Source organism: Hippocampus zosterae, chromosome 3 (assembly GCF_025434085.1).
Source record: "Hippocampus zosterae strain Florida chromosome 3, ASM2543408v3, whole genome shotgun sequence".
Lineage (NCBI taxonomy): Eukaryota > Metazoa > Chordata > Actinopteri > Syngnathiformes > Syngnathidae > Hippocampus > Hippocampus zosterae.
Genome location: NC_067453.1, coordinates 27,356,900 through 27,377,862, shown reverse-complemented (window position 1 = coordinate 27,377,862; position 20,963 = coordinate 27,356,900). Strand labels below are relative to the sequence as shown.

General features: G+C 44.9%; 2 protein-coding genes and 1 long non-coding RNA gene across 3 annotated transcripts in view; 2 read left to right on the top strand and 1 right to left on the bottom strand.

The window, feature by feature from the left end:
• The first annotated feature begins 1,364 nt into the window (after nucleotides 1-1,364).
• On the top strand, nucleotides 1,365-5,062 carry LOC127598388 (uncharacterized). Its single transcript, XR_007961905.1, has 2 exons — nucleotides 1,365-4,455; nucleotides 4,581-5,062. It is a non-coding gene; the product is annotated as an uncharacterized LOC127598388 (long non-coding RNA).
• A 4,856-nt stretch (nucleotides 5,063-9,918) lies between these two features.
• cspg4 (chondroitin sulfate proteoglycan 4) overlaps nucleotides 9,919-20,963 on the bottom strand; it is a 66,871-nt gene continuing 55,826 nt past the window's right edge. The window contains exons 7-11 of the mRNA XM_052061970.1: nucleotides 18,638-18,836; nucleotides 18,424-18,555; nucleotides 17,699-17,859; nucleotides 16,326-16,509; nucleotides 9,919-14,076 (exon numbers count right to left, since the gene is read on the bottom strand). Coding sequence (XP_051917930.1) covers nucleotides 12,212-14,076; nucleotides 16,326-16,509; nucleotides 17,699-17,859; nucleotides 18,424-18,555; nucleotides 18,638-18,836 — 2,541 coding nt within the window. The 3' untranslated portion in view covers nucleotides 9,919-12,211. The remainder of the gene's footprint in view (nucleotides 14,077-16,325; nucleotides 16,510-17,698; nucleotides 17,860-18,423; nucleotides 18,556-18,637; nucleotides 18,837-20,963) is intronic.
• The window catches only part of lingo1a (leucine rich repeat and Ig domain containing 1a), a 285,088-nt gene continuing 283,818 nt past the window's right edge, over nucleotides 19,694-20,963 (top strand). The window contains exon 1 of the mRNA XM_052062077.1: nucleotides 19,694-19,800. The gene's annotated coding sequence lies outside the window, so the exon portion shown is untranslated. The remainder of the gene's footprint in view (nucleotides 19,801-20,963) is intronic.

Here is a 20,963-nt window from a genome sequence, read left to right as displayed (position 1 = left end):
TGGACACTTGAGGTGGTCCGCAGACTTTGTTGCATTCTTACTAAGTGCTCCCTCGTCTGACCGAGTATATTCCGAAGGGAAAAAGTGTTGGATTGCCTCCTGGCAGCGAGGGCACCTGGTAAAATCATTACAGCGGCTCTAAGAAGTGGCAGCACATGTTTGTATTTTTTTAAAAAAAAGTGATTCAACAGAAAAACGATCGCACTTACCAGCAAATTGAATTTTTGCATTCGGGGCAAGTGCTATCATGCCCCACCAGATCCAGTAGGGAGTCAATCAGAATTACTTGAACGTATTCAGAACCCGAACCACTCAATTCTACTGACTAACAGCCAATGTCAAGTCTTTAGGACAAGAGTAAGATGTTCTGGTGTCTTTGCCCTGGTAAACTGAGTCCCTCTGCTGCATTCAGCCAAATCGTAACAATTGGGCAGTTTCAAATGCAGCCTCGGTGACCTCATGGACCCGCTGCCCTCCACACTGAGAGCAAACAACGTGAAGACTCCTTCCAGATGTTCTTTAAATGGACATCGTAACCAGAGGGAAAAAAAGGTCAATTTTAAGCCAAAAAAGACAGCGCTCGGTCGGGCGAGTGAGGTCAACGACAAGATGCGTACATGCAGCGCAGTGCAAATAAGCCTCTTAGGACGAGCCCAGGCTTTGCCGTTTTTATGACCTTTTCCATCATGACAAAGTCAATCGTAGGACATGTGGCGGTATGAGCAATGATATGAAGGAGTCTTCCGATATATTTTATTTTCAATACAGAGTCGTGCGAAATCATCGATTTTGGCTATCATCAATGTTGCGTTTAGGAGAAGTGGGTCAGTGCCCCACCACATCCATCAGATGGCACAGTGGGAGACATTTTTGGGGATAAAGTGGACTGGAAAATGAATGGATGGATTTTTCACAAACCTAAACAAGAAATACAAAAAAAATGAAAAATATATAGATACATAATAATAAGAAACAAATAAATTCCATGGGGCGGCCCGGTAGTCCAGTGGTTAGCACGTCGGCTTCACAGTGCAGAGGTGCCGGGTTCGATTCCAGCTCCAGCCTCCCTGTGTGGAGTTTGCATGTTCTCCCCGGACCTGCATGGGTTTTCTCCGGGTGCTCCGGTTTCCACCCACATTCCAAAAACATGCGTGGCAGGCTGATTGAACACTCTAAATTGTCCCTAGGTGTGAGTGTGAGCGTGGGTGGTTGTTCGTCTCTGTGTGCCCTGTGATTGGCTGGCAACCGATTCAGGGTGTCCCCCGCCTACTGCCCGGAGACGGCTGGGATAGGCTTCTGCAACCCCCGCGACCCTAGTGAGGATCAAGCGGTACGGAAGATGAATGAATGAATGAATGAATGAATGAATAAATTCCATGTCACAATTTGATGTTATTGTACACTATCCATCGATTTAGGCAAAGGTATTTCTAAACTTTTATTTGTACATTAAATCCAGTGTAGTAATTAAATTCAAAATCAAAAGCAGAGTAATGAGTGAACAAAAAATAATCTTTCATCATCAATTTGCATGAGTGGTTTTCTTGCTGTTGCTTTTTAATTAGAGACATTTATTTGTGGTAATTTCTGGTTTTATCTCTTACACTCCCCCCCCCCCCCCCCCACCCCCTTTCTTTTCTCTCTTGTGTGTGTGTGTGTGTGTACTGCCAGGACAATTTGATAGTGCTGGCAGACTGGTGGTGCTATTCCAAGTGGGATGTTGTCCTCTGAACAACCTCTGTAGTGACTCAGCACTTAATCTGGAAGCTCTTCGGATTTCACAAACTCTCTCTTGTTGACAGAAACGTCTACGGGGGGAAAAAACTAACAAAACCAAAACAATGCCAAGCTTCGGGGAAGAGGTGAGCCATGATTGGTTGTTACCTGAGCCCTGAACAGCTGTGATGTCATTTTCAGTCGACAGCGTGTGGCAAAGTGGCATGGCAAAAAAAAAAGGGTGGATTTTGCTCCATAACTCCCATTCCGCAAACAAAATCTTTTTCAGAATGCCGTCTTCAGACTTTTGCAGGCGCATAGAACATATTATGATACAGAGAATTTGGGAGTTGACTTCCCATTTTCAATAGTTATGCTTGCAGTATCGCTTTTGCTCATTTGCCAGAGTGTCTGCCAGCATGCAGTCATTACCTCGGAAACACAGTCTGCATTTCCTGCACGGTGTAAACAACATTCCACGTCTACTATTATCTCTTTGGGGGGGATGCGATGGGCTCTCTTCCTGCAGTATCTCAAAGAGCCGGGCTATGACAAGATCAGTTCGGTGTGGGGCGGCAAATCCATCACTGGGAAAATGAGGCTTGTCGTCTTTGAAGCTAATCCGCAAAGACAATTCTGTGTTCGTTTAAAGCAAAAATCGGCAAATGGAAAATGAATTACGTGAAATCCAGACTTTGAAATGTGGACGTTATAGCTGTGAAAGCGTTGTCAACGACATACGCTGAAAACAAGGTTCGGCTGTGAATGATGAGACCCCCCACCCCCCCCCCCCAAAAAAAATTTTCCTTCGTGCTTTGTTTAGAAACTGTTGTTTTTGCTGAAACCAACCCGCGTCCTCGAGTGTTGAAAAGAACATCAGGGTACTCTTTCTTTTGCTAGGTCCGGTGCTTATTGGCAACATGGCAACAATTGAGTTAATGTGCAAAAGCAACGTTTTTCAGTCGTACATACGCATGTCATGTCATGTGCCACTTTAAAATTCTTGAACGAGAATCAGAGCAACACAGAATTTCCTAAGCAGCAGCAGCAGCAGCGGGGAAGCGCACTTTGCCTTTGGGCTAAAACAATAAAAACAACTCTGCCTCTTTTTACAATTTTGGCATTGACGAAGATTCAGATTGAGGTCACTCGGAGTTTGAGCCGTTACACAAAGACAGAGGCTTTTGGCGAGCGTGCATTTTGCTAGTTGGCTAACGCTCGGAGTGAGTCGAAAGGGCTGCAAGGACAACAGCCAAACAAAACTGGAACACGCTCAGGTTAAGAACGGTGATAAATTTAATGCCGGGATGACCTTGGGATCGCCTTTAAAGAACACAAACATGAGGATTTGGTGATTGCAGCAATGTTTTTGCTTGTTTATATTTTTTTCATGAGTATTTCACAGTTTATTAAGGATGGTCTACATCTGTTCATTGGTACATGAACTTTTCTGTTTCTTCCCATCCACTGGTTTCCTCCTTACTAAAAATGTCAAAACTTCAAGTCAACCAAATACATCGCTGCAAACCTTGTTCTCGTCCCCGATCGGTCACAAGGCTGTCGACCAGGAATGTCGGACACATGGACTGACAAGCAAAACGGTGCTACTGAAGGCAACATGGGATCGACGGCTTAATCAAAGAAGACATGCTGCTAACAGATGACAGCCTCAGTGCAAGTATTGGGCAAGTCAACTGTCGCATCTATTTACATGCTACATGTAGTTAGCATCAGGCTATTTCAGGACAAATTGAATGTTTGGAAACACAGTCAAGTTTAAATTACCCAACGAATCGCACCACAAGTGTAAAGACCGACTCAAGCGTGTAAGCTCTTAATTGTTTTTTTGTTTTTTTTTGTCTCTTCTTCGCTTATTTGTGTGCCACAAGCTAGTGCCATCTTTGAATAAAAATTGGCCCTAGGGAAGTACAGTACTGTTTGTTGTCAAGATCCCTCTCAGTTGAGAGATGAATATTTTGTTTTTCAGGGTGGAGCTAAGTTGAACCTGAGTTTTTATCCAGTCTCTTTTTGAGGTCTCCCTTCTCCAACACACCTGATTCAAATAGATCAGCTCATCAGCAAGCTTTGTAGATAGCCTGATAATGATCATGGTCATTTAAATCAGGTGTGTTGGAGGAGAGAGATAGCTAAAAATGGCTGGATAGGGCCTCTTGAGGACCAGCCGTGGGCTTTTCTTGGTTCCCTGGGCGCGATCCCCGTCCCACTGTAATTTTGTTGGTGCTTGATGGCGTCATGATAGCCATGGTTGGCCGCTCCTGCCAACCAGAAAGGAGGCTTGAATGAGCAGCAGCACTAGCATGAGACAGGCCCCCCACCTCAGTCAAGTTCATAGGGTTAAAAGAAGGTGAAAACTGTGCCCTAACTCTTGATCCTCTGTGTATTTAGGCAAAAGATTATCGAGAGTCATAATATTAAGACATTAGGGTGATTTAGTTTTAACTGCAAAACAAAGTGTACAATACTGCATGTCTCCTTTTTTAAGGGTTGTGCTTGATTTCAAGTTTTTGGACAAGAAGCTGATTGTCCCCCCACCCCCACCCTTACTCTGCTCTATGACTGCATATCAGCTAATCACATGGAGAAACAGCCATGATGAAAAGCAGCGGAGGCCTGACAGCTCCAGAACGAATTTCCCCAAGGACCCTCCCTCTTAAAATAACTTACCATGTCGGCATCTTTGTGGGTATGAAAGCACTGTCTCGCCCCACTGCTTGACATGTAAGACCACCTCAGATACTTCCTGGGATCATATTGTGTGCGTGATACTTTTGCGTGTCCAACATCAACATACAAAACTGCCGCATATGTTCTCCTGACGCAACATCTTTCTGTGTTTGCTACAGGGAGAGATGCAACTAATCAGCTGCATGCATATGATTATGACAACCCCGCAAAGAATGTTCAGAGAGGGGTAACGGGGGTCCGCCCTGGGTGATGTCACTCTTTCGGTATGTGGAAGAAACGATGGCCACAACAGAGACAAGGTACATGAGTGTCTGCGTTGTTCTTGGACCGCTCCGTCGCCCCCAAGTTCTTAACCACTGAAGGCCATCGCCCACACGTCGAGAATGCAGGAGTTTGCTTAAAGGCACTTCAGTTAAACTAAAGGTCTTGGTCCATGGAAGATCTTGGGCTCTTGGTCAAAAAGAAAAGACATTTATCACATAGTCCCGGGCCCTTGACTTTCTATAATTCTTTTATGTGGTTTGTTTCTGTTTTTAACAAGGTTTCCAAAGATCTCAAACTTTTGAAAATAGAATAAAAGTTAAGAAAGTGTGAAACTTGGATTCAACAGAAAAGGTCCCACCTAAACTCTCGACTCCCATATTGTCTTTGTCATTGGCCAACATTTAGTCCATGTGAAGCGTTTTTTTTTTTTTTAGATTCAAGTTTATTAATATTTTTTCAGGAAAATTATACTTATATGTTTGAATTTTCTTTATATGAGCTGACTCGTGGTCTCATGAAAATCACATAAATTGATCTTTAAAAATTGTAGACACATACCAACAAAATGTATGTCAAAATATTCACACTACCTACCCTTTTTATGACTCAATATCACTTAAAGTTTGAACACATTTTTAACCACAAACTACAAACCCTAACGTATATATCGCTCACTAAATCCGAAAAAGAAAAAAAAATACCAGCTTCCATTTTGGGGCAACAGCCTGTTTGTTAATAAAGGGGCTAGAGGGCTAGCATCACTTGCTACTGTGTCTCCTCATGTGCCACTGAGCGAGATTAGCCAAAAATGTATTAATTTTAATGTAACTAAAATGCCTCTAGTAAGCTTGAGCACAGTGGTGAACCCCCAATCGGACCAACTTTCAAATTTGATTTGCGCCACGGTTGAGGCTAGCGGCTAGTCAGCATGACCGCGGTCGGCCAGCGACGGTGTTGTTTTTGGCCTTTATGAAGAAAATGCCGCCGACAATCAAGCTTTTGTGGACAAAAGCCAGATGTTAGTGGTTGTTGGCTGCTGGGCGTTGATGTCACAGTTTATTTTTCCACTCCACTTGTACCCTGCGGGTAGAAAATGCAAAAAACCTGGTTGAGGACGATTGCTCACGCTAACAGCTAAAGCGACAGAATTAGGATGTATGGTAATATATGGGATGAGTCTGCAATTTGACTGGAAAAGTGTCTGACAAATCCTTCCATATGACGTGAGGCTATTGCTGTTAGCTTGGAGTGAACACGAGTTAATGTACACATGGCGCATGCGACGAGTGGAACATAGTGTGTACCTCAAAGGGACGTCATCAGAGGCAACTTCATGATATGTATATTTTTTGTTTCAGTCAAACAGCCAAACCCTTTCGTGGGGTGACTCTGGAAATTGTTTTTTAAAGTAAATAACAGTGGACATTTATGGAGTGGGCGGCCCGGTAGTCCAGTGGTTAGCACGTCGGCTTCACAGTGCAGAGGTACCGGGTTCGATTCCAGCTCCGGCCTCCCTGTGTGGAGTTTGCATGTTCTCCCCGCGCCTGCGTGGGTTTTCTCCGGGTGCTCCGGTTTCCTCCCACATTCCAAAAATATGCATGGCAGGCTGATTGAACACTCTAAATTGTCCCTAGGTGTGAGTGTGAGTGCGAATGGTTGTTTTTCTCTGTGTGCCCTGCGATTGGCTGGCAACCGATTCAGGGTGTCCCCCGCCTACTGCCCGGAGACAGCTGGGATAGGCTCCAGCACCCCCCGCGACCCTAGTGAGGATCGAGCGGCTCAGAAGATGAATGAATGAATGAATGAATTTATGGAGTGTTGTTTGTGTCAAAATTAAATCAAAATAAAGGCAATTGAATACACTATAATGCATCAATCAAAATTGGGGAATAACTACCTCAAATGAAATGAAAGGAATCACATTGTTCATTAGTCATTGTATTGAACTTAGTTAATGATTTTATCGTCGGATTGATTTTCAAATGATTTATCATTGTTACTGATGATACACTTATCATTTCATCTATTTTCTAATTATTTACTTGACCAAGTTTTGACAATTGAAATAAGACACAGGGAGGTCATCGGAAGTGATCGGCGTCTACCGACTCCATGTTCAGCGTGCTCTGTCGCATTGAGGCAAACCTAAACAGGTCTCAACAAAAACAAACACGAGCTTCTACTGTTTGCAATACTTATCAGTTATCTGTTGGGCCACGTGAACCGACGAGGACACATTTCGAAACACTGCTGTGTACAGTGTGTAATTATTTGTATACTCTCAAGACATGTTGAAGAGGGTTGTTGAAATAAAAATGTCATCCTTTAAAAATCTGTGGTAAGGCCGTTTTGAGTTGATTTTGATACCGGGCAAAACTAGATAACATTTATATATCATTTATGTCTTGCACATTAAATTAAGGTTCTTCAATGAATGACGAAAAACAAATTGTTATTCAAAGTTAAATAAACAGAAACAGATACTGGCTGTGATTCTTTCACATACCACAAGAGGGCGCCCACATACTACTCGTCGTCGTTGTACCATACTTTGAACAATCAACGTACGACACAAAATGGGCAATGCTTGACTGCACCATTTGTGCCAAGGAAATTTTCAAACATTATGTCGGTTGGAACTCAAATCATTCGCTGAAATAGTGACACAAGACAGAATGACTGATTGAATGTTGCTCACAAGCGTGACACACACGCGCGCACGTGTTCTAGTGGGCAACAGTCAACAATTCACAATCACTTCTCTCACCTCCAGCTGTCTGAGTGTGTGCGTGCGTGCGTGTGCTCGGTGCGAATGGGCTTTTCTTCCCTGTTGGCTGCACAAGTGTATGTTGTCATGTTGACGTCCTGACCATGACATATGGCCTCGGGGTGGCGGGGCGGTTCTGCAATTGAACCCCTGTCTGACAGCTGCATGTGAGAATGAATGCTCATTTCATTTTTTTTAATGTCATTTAAAAAAAAAAGATCAACTGTTAGTTGTTAGTTGCATTCAACAGAAAGTGGAGTTTAAAACACCATTTAAAGGACTGATATGGAGAAATGCAGAGCAACCGGAATTTACATAGGCCTGAACGTAAACATGGACATGCACAACACTGCCGTTAAGCCATTTGTCGTCTCGCCATAGCATGAGATTATCTTTAATACTGCGCAGGGAACTCAAAACATACAGTAAGTTGCAGCTTACGTACTTTGATAGGTGCCGCTGTTTTGGTCAGCGATGGCCTACAAATGGGCTCGGTCTTGAAAGCCTGCGCGTGAACTGTGGCTCTGATGAACTGACGTCATGATAGGTTCCTTCTTCAATTAATTTACAGTCGCTCACGGGCTCCCTCTAGTGGTATGATAAAGACTCACGGAATTAAATATCCAAACTGTGCATAATGTTGCAGTCAAACTTGTTTTGGGGATTAAAAAAAAATAACCACTGTAGCATTTGTATATTTCAGGGCTACATGTTCTTTTATTCCTTCATCATCTTTTTTTCCGCACACACCTCAGAATTGGCAGCCGCAAGTAATGATCATTTCCTGCCGGTGCTGTGCTCCAACTGGGGCTAAGAAGAGATAAGAAGGGCTCAGTCAAGCCTAACAGGAAGTGCTCCTATTTATCTCAAACCTCATTGCAACCTGGTTTAGATTTTTTTTTTTATCTTGACTTTTTTTGAACAGCATGGTTACCAGCAGGCCTCTTTTTTTCCAAGAAGAAGTTAAAAACAACTTCTCGCGGTTTTCTTTCTTTAATTCCCCCCACTTTAAGGAAACAAGTATTTATCCTCCTGACATCTCAAGAATGACTCCTCCTCTTCCCAGTCTCGAGCTGTTTTCCCGTTTTTATTTATTTATTTTTAAAGACTAGAAGAATCATTTTGCTCCAAACTTACGCAAGACGATGTCGGCCACTCGGCCAGCGACATGAAAGAATCGTGCTGCTTTTACGATCGGGGCATCTGGAGGGAACATCATGTCTGTTCAGTGTTCAGAAATAAAGGGAAACATTTCCTTTTTTCTACTGTTTACAAGCAGGAATAGGCAAACTCAGGCCCGCTGGCTGTGTTTACTAGTAGCCAGAGCCTTTGATGACTTTTTTTAAAAAAAATTAAAGCTTCTCAGCACGGTGATCGAGTGTCTCGAACGTCTGCCACGCACTTCTTAACGTTTGCGGTTTGAATCTCTACTCTTGGCTCCGGTGCTACTACATTCCAAAAACGCAACGAATATGTTAATGAATGAACGATTCCAAGTTGTCCTTAAGGTGAGAATGTTGAGAGTGAGTGGTTATATCGTGTATACGTTTTCGAATGTGTATAAAAACGCAAATTAAATGTGTGCTGCTGTGGCGTAAAATGTAAAATCAGGCGTTTCGTCGGAGAGCAACAAAACAAATATACCAGTAAAAAAAAAAAACAATCACAACAACACGATCTGGATTCTATTCCCCTTGCAAGCCATGCAACAGCGACATCACTTGCATAATTACAGCGGGGACGTGATGAAGTCAGCACGCAGGCACAGCTGGGCTCATTTTGGGAAAAGCGTCAGTCGAGACGCGCGCACGCATGCGCGCACCGAATCGACTGGAATGTTGTTCATTCTTTTTCACATCGATGGCAATATTGTACCTTACTGCCACCCGGTGGTCTAGTCAGCGTATTGCATCTGTAACAACATCAACAAAAATATGCGACCACTGCTATTACAATTAATTATCATTTCTACTGCTACTACAAATAAATAAGAATAACAGAATACATTTTAACAGATTGTAACGATTTTAAAATTAATGATTTATTGTTATAATTGTAACATAAAACATAATTGTAACGAGAGGTAAATATATCTCTTGTATCTCTTTTTAATTATTCTTTATTTCAGTGTGTGCTATCATCATCATAATTATTATTACTTAACAATTTGCAATTTAACTGACTCCCATTATGAAGGTGCCCCCATCACTTAATTGATCACAAATCAATGAACAGAGCCTTTGTTGCATCAGTGTTTTTATTGAAATTAGTGAAATGGAAACCCTTTCGGTGGCTTAGGTGGACGCTTGTCATGTTCTGGAAGTTGATCTTCGGAAAAAAGGTCTCTTGTAGCATGGGGGTGATGTAATGGCAATGAAAGAAACAATAAATAATGAATGAACAAAGGAGGCGTTCAGATGAAACTGTGGAGGGAAAGAAAAGCGGCGAGTGAGAGAGGATGGCGGTTAGTCTTCATTGAGTGTTGTTTAATTTGAATACAGCGGCACACAGAGACAGATTATTCAAACCAAAAAAAGGAATAAAATGTGTGTGTGTGGGGGAGGGGGGGACTGAGAAATATGAAAAGCCAAAGTTTCACAGGAAATACAAAGTGTCCTTGAACACATCACTTCCTGAGCTTTGTGCCAACTGGAAAAAAAAACATATTACGATTTAACATGTCAAGACATTTCAGTACATAGTAATGAAAAAAAGTTACGTTTTGAACGCTAGGACAAAAGTAACAAAAGCAACAACTTTGAGCCCTTGTTTAGTGGAGAAACGAAAGTCGAGTTCAACCGTGGGGAACCTTTTTCCCCATCCAAGGGTTGTAAATTGACAAATCTTGAGTACGACAAGACCATTTTCATCAAAACACATTATGAGCATCTGCGGCTTAAATATGATGGGATTTCATAACATTCCATCTGATTTGTGACGACAATCAAATCAAATGCCCTCGCAGGTGCCGCATCTGGTCCGCAAACCAGAGGGACCCCTGGTCAAATTCATTCACCAGTTAGAGAGGAACAGGGAAGGGAGATAAAGTCTTCAATCGTCACCAAAAAAAAAACATAATAATAATAATCCACATAACCTCATAGTGTTACTATATTTAGCTTACATACAGTATGGAATGTTTTGAAAACCCATTCCGATCACCTCCTGCGCCAAGCAGCTCCTGTGGAATTCTAAACTAAGTCTATTCTGGAGCTGTTTCGCACCAAACTTCCTGTGCCACTTTGTGCTGCCAGTCCACTCGAGTGAAGGAGGCTCACCAAAACTTTGGAAGCGCAAATAGTCAGTCCTCGGAGCTAAATTCAAGTTTGAAAGACGAGTTATATTTAGTACCGAACCATCTCCCCCCAAAAAAAGATACACTGCTGAAATGCTTCGAGTGATGATGTTAAACTGAATTTAGCCCTGAGAAACGGTAAGGAAAAAACAAACAAACAAACTAGAAAGCACAGAAGAGGCAAAAGGCAGTTTGAAATCCTCTGGACAACACAACCTATACATTTACAGTCAGGTTAGTATTTGGACAATATGCACCACCAAGATGGATTTGAAACAAGGCCAATAGCTTTGGAGCCAATTGGACAGCACCAAATTTGACATGCCCTCCCAGGAAATACTTTGCCCGAATATCCAATTTCTTGGCCTTCCAAAAAAAAGTCCTCTAGAACAGGGTCCCCAAACCCCTGGCCGCGGACTGGTACCGCTCCGTGGATCATTTGGTAACGGGCCGCACAGAAAGAAAAATAACTTACATACTTCCGTTTCATTCATTTCGGAATTTGAAAGATGTTTTATTTTGAAAAATGACAGGACTCCCTGTTACATCCGTCTTTAATAAGTTACGCTTGACGCAGGTGAAGGTGGGGTTCTCGGTCACATGATAGGTTACCGCTAAAATGAAACCCGGGAGCTAGCAAAATGAGTACAAAAACAAACAACTCTGGGGAGGGGAAAAGGCTCAGCCAGTAGACAGAAGAGGAGCCGACCACTTCCAAGAAAAAGAAGGCGACATTTATTTGACAGTATCAGGAGTCCGACTTAAAATACGGATTTACCTCAACCGGAGATTCCCACGCACCATGTTTAGAAAATATCACTGTTTTCATGCAGGTCATATCGTTTTATTTTGTTGTAAAGGCCAGTCCCTGAAAACAAGGTCTGACATTAAACCGGTCCGTGGGGCAAGAAAGGTTGGGGACTCTCGAAAATGGAGGCAGTCTACTTGTCTTACTTAAAACTCAGTGTGATGATGTCTAAAGTAAAAAATAATCCAAACTGTCACTGTCCAGATACGCCACATCTGTGTGTTGATGTCATCATTGACCGGATGTACACTTAACAGCTCATGAGTTGGAAGCTGACCGACAATGGAAACTGTGAACAGGAAATGCGGGCCTCTGATAGAAGATGGTCGAACACGCATAGCATTTGTTTGATGACATAAACACCGATCATGTTTATGTCATTTGTGCCCTTTTCACAGAGAGGAATGCTAAAATAAATATACATGGCATTTGAAGATAAGAAACTGCCTCTTGCCTTACCAAACAACTATTCAGTGTTATGTTGCCTGAGAATCAATCCACAGTTGAGTCGAGAGAAGTATGCGACCGTTTGCGTCAAAGAACAAAAATCCATCAAACTGCTGTGGCAAGAAGTCTTTCATACTGAGAAGACTCAGAGGAGGCTCCAAACACTTGAGGATCCACCTCTGGCGGTGGGGCCCAGGGGGTCAAAGTCTCAAACCCAGTACTGGTTCTTTTTCAAGACCGGAGTCGTTGTCCGACAGTCCTGCACCAGCTCCGGGTCAGCCTCTTTGGAATCCATGTTAGACATGGGGATGTTATTGGCCGGGTCGGTTTTCCGAAAGGTTTCCGTGCCGGCCACCTCGCCGTTTTTCGGCTTGGCCGCCGCCGCCGTCTGGACGTTGTGCTTGCCTGTCTTGTTTTTACGGACCAGGTAGTATGCCAGGAGGGCTGCCAGGAGCAGGAGGATGAGGATGACGAGGATGGGGATGAGAATAGACCAGATGTTGCCGCGTCGAGAAACCACGGGGTTCCTGTGAGAACCGCTGTCGGACGGGGGTGAGGTGGTGTGAGCGTCCCCGTGGGGTTGGTCCTGGTTGGCTTTCCAACGAGGGCTTTTGGTGGTTGCAAGGGGGTACACACTCACAGCGGGCTTGTCTTTCCGGTCCTTTGTTGGGGCCTCTGAGGGGACCCTCATTAGAGTGGCGGGGTAGACACCAGAGGCATTGTAAGGGCCAGTTTGAAAGGAAAGTACACACTCTGCTGGGGGGACCCCGTGAGCCTTTAGTAAGAAGCGGGCCTCATCCTGAGTGACCCCATTTTGGGACCCGGAGGAGCTTTTGGGGATTTCTAGAGCAACGCGCCCTTCATCCAGGTCCCGCTGGCTGAATGAGTCCACAAGCTGGCCTGCACCGGGACCGCCAGACTTGACGAACCGAGCGGCCCGTGGCTGCTGGATGACCGTGAACGTCGGGGAGGACCTGGTTTTGTTCTCCAGGGATGTTGCATCCAAAAGCTTCCTGTCGAGTTGAACAAGTGAGTCTTCGGGCAGTAGAGGATCTTGAGCAATTTTGGCCAAGGGCTGGACCGTGATGTTGAGGACAGACGACACATTCGCTGCCCGACTTCGAGCAACAAATGCAACGCTGTCGCGGGGCGAGGTGGACTTCACAAAGCGAACGCTAACTCTTCCTTCCTTGATCTGTTTCTGGGTGAAAGCTGAAGTGGGCTGCCGGTCTACCATGACCGCCGCGTACTTGGGAACATTTGTGATCTTGTAGATGACGTCTTCCTCCACAGGGCCACCGGTGGTCGCTCTCAGCATTTCCTCGGTCACCAGAGTTTCATCATCTCCTTGCTTCACTTTGATCTCCGGGGCTTTGTCCAGAATGAGGGTGCGAGCTAGGATTCCGATGTGAAGCGTTTGCGGCTCCGTCTGATGTTCCCCGTCCGACACAATGAATTCCACAAAGCCATCTGCAAGGCTGCCGTCGCTGTGAAAGCCCACCTGCTCGTTGTTGATCATCTCTTGGGTGAACTCAGAGAGCGTGTCCATGGTGTGGGCGTCAATCAGGTGCCCATTTTTGGGGGCTTTGGTGACCTTGAAATGGACTTCATCTGGCGGGCTGTCTTCATCATGGGTGTTCAGATACTTCTGGGTCACAAGGATCACTGATCCTTGTATAACCTCCAGTAGCTGGTCAATGGTGACGAGTTCCGGGGGTTCAGATCCCCGTCGTTTGATGGAGATGTTAAAGATCTCCTCCAGGACTACAGAGTCTGAAGTCACGCCATCAACCCGAGACCTCAGACGGGCCCTGAAGGAAAAGCTGTCAAAGGAGGCCGCTGAATCATCATGGAGGTATTCCAGCTCTCTTCGGGTCACATCCCCCTGCGTGAAGTAAGGCCAATCCCGGGGAAGGTCCTGACCCCCGAGGGTGATACGTCCATGGTCAGGGAAACGTTTGATCTCGAAGACCACATGTGCGTTCTCCGGCTCAGGAAGGCTGGCCTGGAGGTTGGAAGCATCAAAGATGGACTCATCGATCGTTTTCCTCTGGCCTTGCACGATTTCCAGACCTGTGGGGGGAACAATGAGCACATTACAAAGGGCTGACAAGATTCAACAACAATTAAGTCGTTCTTTCGTCTGCAATATGAGCAAATTTGGCAGACAGGCCGAGTGAAACAACCTTCACTAGAGACTTGTTTGTGACACACAGAGACATCTTTTAAATCCAGACATTTTCTGTACTGCTTGTTTTGTTCAGGCTCATCGTGAAGGACTTAGAACATAACCAAAGTCAGACTATACCCTGGACTAGTTGCCAGGGGACTCAAACATCCCTCTAGTTTCTACAGCGCTTATCCTCATTAGGATTGCGGGTGAGCGTGAGACTTTCCCAACTGACTGTGGGTGAAAGGCGTGGTCCACCCTGAACTGTTCGGCAGCAAATTGCGGGACATTTGTCCCTAATTTCCCACGGTACCCCAATGATCCCTCACAGCACACTAATGTGCCATGCCGCAGTGTTTCCGATTCACTGGTTAATTGTCATTCATTGCCGTTGACGTCTACAGATGTCAAAGATCAGTTTTAACTGGGCTGGCGATGAAAACGGGCTGCCCCATGCCACAGCCACTTCTCAGAAAACCAGAAGAAAGTCATAACCGGCAAAATCACACCTGCTTTTGGAGGATGTATTTCGCCAGAGGAAGCCATCTGGCTCACCTTGCGACTCTCTTCCCCCACACTTCTTTCAGGAGGTTCTCCCGAGTGTTGGCGCATCGGTCTTGGATATCATCAACAGCAGCCTTTCTTGTGGTGTAGTTCCCCAACAGTTTAAACATGCTGTGGTCCAACCCTTGATCAAGAAACCTGGTCTTGATCCAGATGTGCTGTCAAGTTACAGGCCCATTTCCAAACTGCCTTTCATTTCCAAAATTCTGGAAAAAGTGGTGCACATGCAGTTGAAACTTTTCTAGGATGAACATGACATCTTGGAGGTCTTCCAGTCAGGTTTCAAGACGACGCATAGCACGGAGTCAGCCCTGTTACGCGTTTCTAATGACATCGTCCTGGCAAATGACTCTGGAGACCACGTGTGTCTGGTTTTATTGGATTTAACTGCAGCATTTGATACAGTGGATCACAGTATTCTGCTGACTCGTTTGCAGCACTTGGTGGGCATTGGCGGCTGTGCTCTTGAGTGGTTTAAGTCTTATCTAGCTGACACGACCTTTTGTGTCAGCCTTGGCTGCTCTGAGTCACGCACTGCTTCCCTGTCATGTGGTGTTCCACAGGGCTAATTCTGGGGCCTCTGCTGTTCTCGCTGTATCTGCTCCCATTGGGTTCCATCTTAAGGAAACATGGTATTCCCTTCCACTGCTATGCAGATGACTACCTTGTACATTCCATCCTGTAGACTTGGGCCCCCTGTCTCCTTATCTGAAATCAATGGTCTCAAACTTGGGCCTTAAACTGGACAGTGATTTCAAACTCGATCGGCAAATTGGTGCCGTTGTTAAATCCAGCTTCTTTCACCTTAGACAGCTGGCCAAAATAAAACCTCTCCTCTCACATGAACACTTTGAGACAGTAATTCATGCCTTTGTCACATCCCGGCTCGATTACTGCAATGCCCTTTACTTTGGAGTCAGACAGTCCTCCATTAAGCGCCTTCAGCTGGTCCAGAATGCCGCTGCTCGCCTCTTGACTGGTACTTGTAAGAGGGAGCACATAGCTCCTACTCTGGCATCCCTTCACTGGCTCCCCATTCATTTTAGAGTTATTTTCAAGATCCTCCTCTTTGTTTTCAAATCTCTGAATAATCTCGCGCCACCTTACCTCTCTGAGCTCATCCGCCCCTACACACCTGTCCGGCGCCTCAGGTCTGTGGACCAGTCTTTGTTAGAAGTACCAAGAACTAAACTGAGGCTCAGAGGGGATCGAGCCTTTTCTGTTGCTGGTCCCTCTCTCTGGAATGACCTCCCACTGAACATTCAGCAAGCCTCTTCGCTGCCCATCTTCAAAGCCCTCCTCAAAACTCACTTGTATTCTTTGGCGTTCGACTCAGCATGACTTAGATTTGTTCTTGATTTTACTGTTTGGTGCTTTCTACCGCCTTTATTACCGATTTGTCTTACTGTTTATTGTGCATGTTAAATCGCTCCATGTACAGCACTTTGTATGCAGCGATGGCTGTTTGAAAGTGCTCTATAAATACTGTTGAATATAAATACAAATACTTGACTTGACTTGACACGTGGAGGAGTGGCAAAGTCTTTGGCTTTGACTGTGCATGACAACAGAAAAACTAGACATTTACCTTTGTTCCTCCACATCTGTGAGGAAATGTTGCTATGCGTCGCATAGTAAGAGATGGTGATGGGCAGCACGTGACGGACATCCGGGGCAGGCTGTGAGGACAGAATGAGTTCCACGGAGTCCCGCACCACCCAGAAGGGCTTTTCGGGCATCTGGTGCTCATAGAAGACCGCTCCAGACTCCAACTGAGGACAAGGAGAGACACGATTTTAGGATGAACAGTTGGACAGTAACTTTTTTTCATTCATTCATCTTCCGAGCCGCTTGATCCTCACTAGGGTAGCGGGGGGTGCTGGAGCCTATCCCAGCTGTCTTCGGGCAGTAGGCGGGGGACACCTCGAATCGGTTGCCAGCCAATCGCAGGGCACACAGAAACGAACAACCATTCGCACTCACACTCACACCTAGGGACATGCAAACTCCACACAGGGAGGCCGGAGCTGGAATCGAACCCGGTACCTCTGCACTGTGAAGCCGACGTGCTAACCACTGGACTACCGGGCCGCCCTGGACAGTAACTTGTATTTATTTATTTAAACATTTTTTTATGCCCTTAAAAATGTTCTCAATGGCATATCTTCAAGCAGAGCTCATTATTTTTGTTACTCTGTAGAGCACAGCCATGAATGTGGCGGCTCGTGTTTATTTTCTGAGGTCGCCATGTCCTGCACTCAACTCACCCTCTTACTCAAACACACTTTCAAGTAATATAAAACGAGTGCACACACAAACCCACTGAAAAACTCAAATAATCAAATTGTGACGTTACTTCTCAGAAGTTTGTCGGCAGAAACGTTTTGTTTAGTTGGTGTTGATGAATATGTGAATGCCTTTTGTCTCTCTCCGTCCATTTTGGGGGCGGGGGGAATAGAGCCAAGGCGTGGAGCTCATAATCACCCAGTGAGCCCATTTGGAACGAAAATTGCATTAAAAATCGTGCAATGTTTTAAAACTGCAAGGATGACTTGTCTTTGCCTTACATGGGACAAAAATGAGCTTTTCTTGACCAGTTAATGACATCCGTTCAATTGGGCGGTCCTGAGCTTGTGTTTGGACAGCTAGAGTAGGCTGTGTCTTCAAAAGACCCCTGAAAATGGCCAAAATGATCCAAAAATGGCCACTTCACACCACTTCATTCCTCTTTTTTACTTCTCATTTCTATCTACGGGAGACCATTCTCTGTCCACCAGTTAATGGAGGAGTATCAGGCTCCGGCCGTGAGCTATTCTCCCAAAGTAAATGGTACCCAACGAAAGGGTGCCAAAATGGGCTTGTGTAGGAGTTTCGGACTGTCGCCTACTTGATATTTTAATATATCTTTTCTAATTCTTGACCTTCGAGGTATTTTGATCAAAGCTCGTACAACGTGCTCACCTGAGTTTGGGAGAATCGTCTAATTTCCTCCATTTGGTTCTTGTTGTTGGCCAGAATGAGTCTCCCCAAACGGGGAGGGTGGAGCAGCGAATAGCTGATCTCGTTTCCATCCTCGTTAGTCACGGCACCCAGATTGGCAGCCGTGATAGGCTGCCTGGTTCCTGCGGGCATCCACGCGCGCGCACACACACACACACACACACACACACACACACACACGAGTTAATCGGTGTAAAATGAACTTGCAGGCAGTGTAGTTAAGCAGACCCCAGAGTCCGTTTAGGCTATGTTTTATATAATTTCACATGTGATGTGCTCATTAGGGTTTGAAATACTCAAGGGTTGACAATATTAAATCACTTTTTTTGATGTTGATCAGTAGAATCTACTCAGGTTCGCAGAGATGTTGGAAAATGAAGTCCTAACGTCAAATGAAAACTGCTTTGGCGGTTTGCTTTGTTGAAATAGCACGTGTTGGAAAATAAAATGACTGTAATAAGTAGTAATAAGCGTGTAATAAGAGTGTAATAAGTAAACTGTAATGGTTGGTGTTTTCCCATCAAGAACACGGCCTGTCAGACTAAAAATAGATTTAACTGCTGAGTAAAAGGTCATGCAGACTCAATCAAAATGACACCCTGCAAATTTTCTTGATTCTCTTTCAACCGAAAGCCATTTCAGCGGGTCTCGCCTGCTCTCTACTGAGCAGGATGTGGACGTCTCACCTGGAAACACCATGAGCTCCTCTTGCGTTTCCATGGTGATGGTGAGGGGCCTGGCCGTGACCACAAATCTGTAGAGCGGAGACGTGTGTTCGCCGTCTGTCACCGTGAAGTTGAAACCGCCAGACTCCTCACCTGGAGACGTGCTAGAGTTGAGTTTGGAAAAATACAGAAGCACATACGGCTGATGCCTGCTCAGGTGTGTGCGAGTCGTCACCCTCGTGAATGAAGATGACCTCCCCGTTATCAATTTGGGCCTGGGTGAAGTTGACAGCGGCCTCCTCGGGGAAGTCTTTGAAGGCCACCATCCCGCTTGTGGACGACTCCACGTTGTAATAGACATCCTCGGCAGGGGTATCGGCATCTTCACATTTCAGCATGCTGGACGTGATGTCGGCCTCTTCGCCGGCGAGCACCTGGCGGGAGCCCAGGGAGAAGACACGAATCAAGTCTTCCAATAGCCATGTGTCCATTTCCCACAGTGCCCTTGCTCTCCTTTGCAAGTAACTGAAGCCTATACCAGCTCATTTCAGACAAGAGGCGGGCTCACCAGTCAATCATAGTGTATCTCTTCATATATATATATTCTTACCTATTTTTCATTTCAATTTTTTTAAGGCTCTTATTTTTTTTACATGTATAGATACATTTTAAAAACACTTTGAAAATATTTTGTGCATGCATACATTTATTGGTATTATTACTGCTAAATGTACATGGGAAAAATTCAGAATATTTTTTCATTTATATACAGTATATATTTTTATTTTTTAATTAATCCAATTGTGTTGTAAAAACGTATATATATATACTGTATATTGTATATTTTCCCATCCATTCATTATTATTACGTCGTGATATTAGAAAAATAAGGGATCAATCAAATACAAACGATATAAACAGGAATATTTGGTAGTTTGCTGTTTTAAAAAGAATCAAATGAGGTCACTCGCGCGCACGCAAGCACGCACAGTCGCCACCTCGTGACGTCAACATGCAGTTTCGGAATGTGACGGTAGATGGCGACATCGGAGCGCCCCGTAAGTGACGCACACATTGTGGTTAACGAGACAGCACGACCAGGTGCTTTTACAAATGACTGGATCGATACTTTTTCAAGGTAAATGAATGTGCGACATAAAACCAATAAAGCTGACACCAAATGGATGACATTCTACCCATTTTGATGCAGTAAAAACACGTTTAAGTACTGGGAAACAACTTGAACGTTGCTCGAGTGTTTCCTGTTTGCACTGTGTGAATCTGGACTGTGGGCTGCACACACTTTGTGAAAGGTGGGACAAGATCAATGAAGGATAACCTGACCAAGTGACATAAACTTCACACGGCGGCTGTGGCCATGATGGAAACGACTAAGTGGTGAGTTGGGAATGTCTTTTTTTTAATCTTTAAACGTACGATGTTGTTCTCCTTTTTAAGATGGAGTCCTTCAAATAACCACACTTATCTGTTTGTGGTGTGGGATTGACAATTTATTTTGTGAATTGGCTTCTTGTGGTCTCCGAGTTCTACCCGAGTTCGCAAAGTGGCAAACATGTCATGTGACCAGGAATAAAAGCCTGAATATAAATGTTGAACAAATCAATAAATTAATCATTGAAATTTAAAGTATAGTTTAAAAATACAATTTTTCTGACATTTTTCTTGCTTTTTAAAATTTACCTTAAGAGATGCAACTCAGAATGCATTATGCCGAAGATAAAAAGGGTCGGGTCATTCTAGTTCTTATATTAGTCATGTGGGGAAAATTACTCAATGATTGTACATCAATATTAGTTTTCATCATAAATGTAAAAACAGTTCAGTTGAGGTTTTATTTGCTTTTCGAATCGAGAGGAGCCAGATGAGGTGGCTTGGGCATCTGATTCGGATGCCTCCTGAGCGCCTCCCCGGTGAGGTGTTCCGGTCATGTCCCACCGGGAGGAGACCCCGAGGAAGACCCAGGACACGCTGGAGAGACTATGTCACCCAGCTTGCCTGGGAACGACTCGGGATCCCCCGGGGAGAGCTGAAAGAAGTAGCTAGGGAGAGGGAAGTCTGGGCTTCCCTGCTAAAGCTGTTGCCCCCGCGACCCGGCCCCGGATAAGCGGTAGATGATGGATGGATGGATGGATGAATTGTATGGTGGTCTGCATCAAGCAATCACGCGACTTGTGTATGGCCCACTTGCTGTAGGTTGCCCACCCCTGGTGCAAACGCTAATGGAGTCCAGCAGACTCTGCCAAAAGAGATCAACGCTGAGTTAGGGCAGCGCCTGAGCTGAGCCCCATGTTACTCATCATCGCCTGATCACGGGCCTCGGAGGTCACCGCGCATGCACTTCCTGCTTTAAATCAACCAGAGCGCCACTCGCCATGCGATCGTATTACACACGGCGCGCCACCGCCGCAGCGCAACCCCGTGGCACCGCCAGGCCTCTTCACCAAATGGCGGACGCTTTGTCGGTTTTTCTTAAAATATGGGTTGCCGGGGAAACGCGCAGCCGCAGGAGGAGGGCCGGAAAAGGCTGAATGACACGCTTG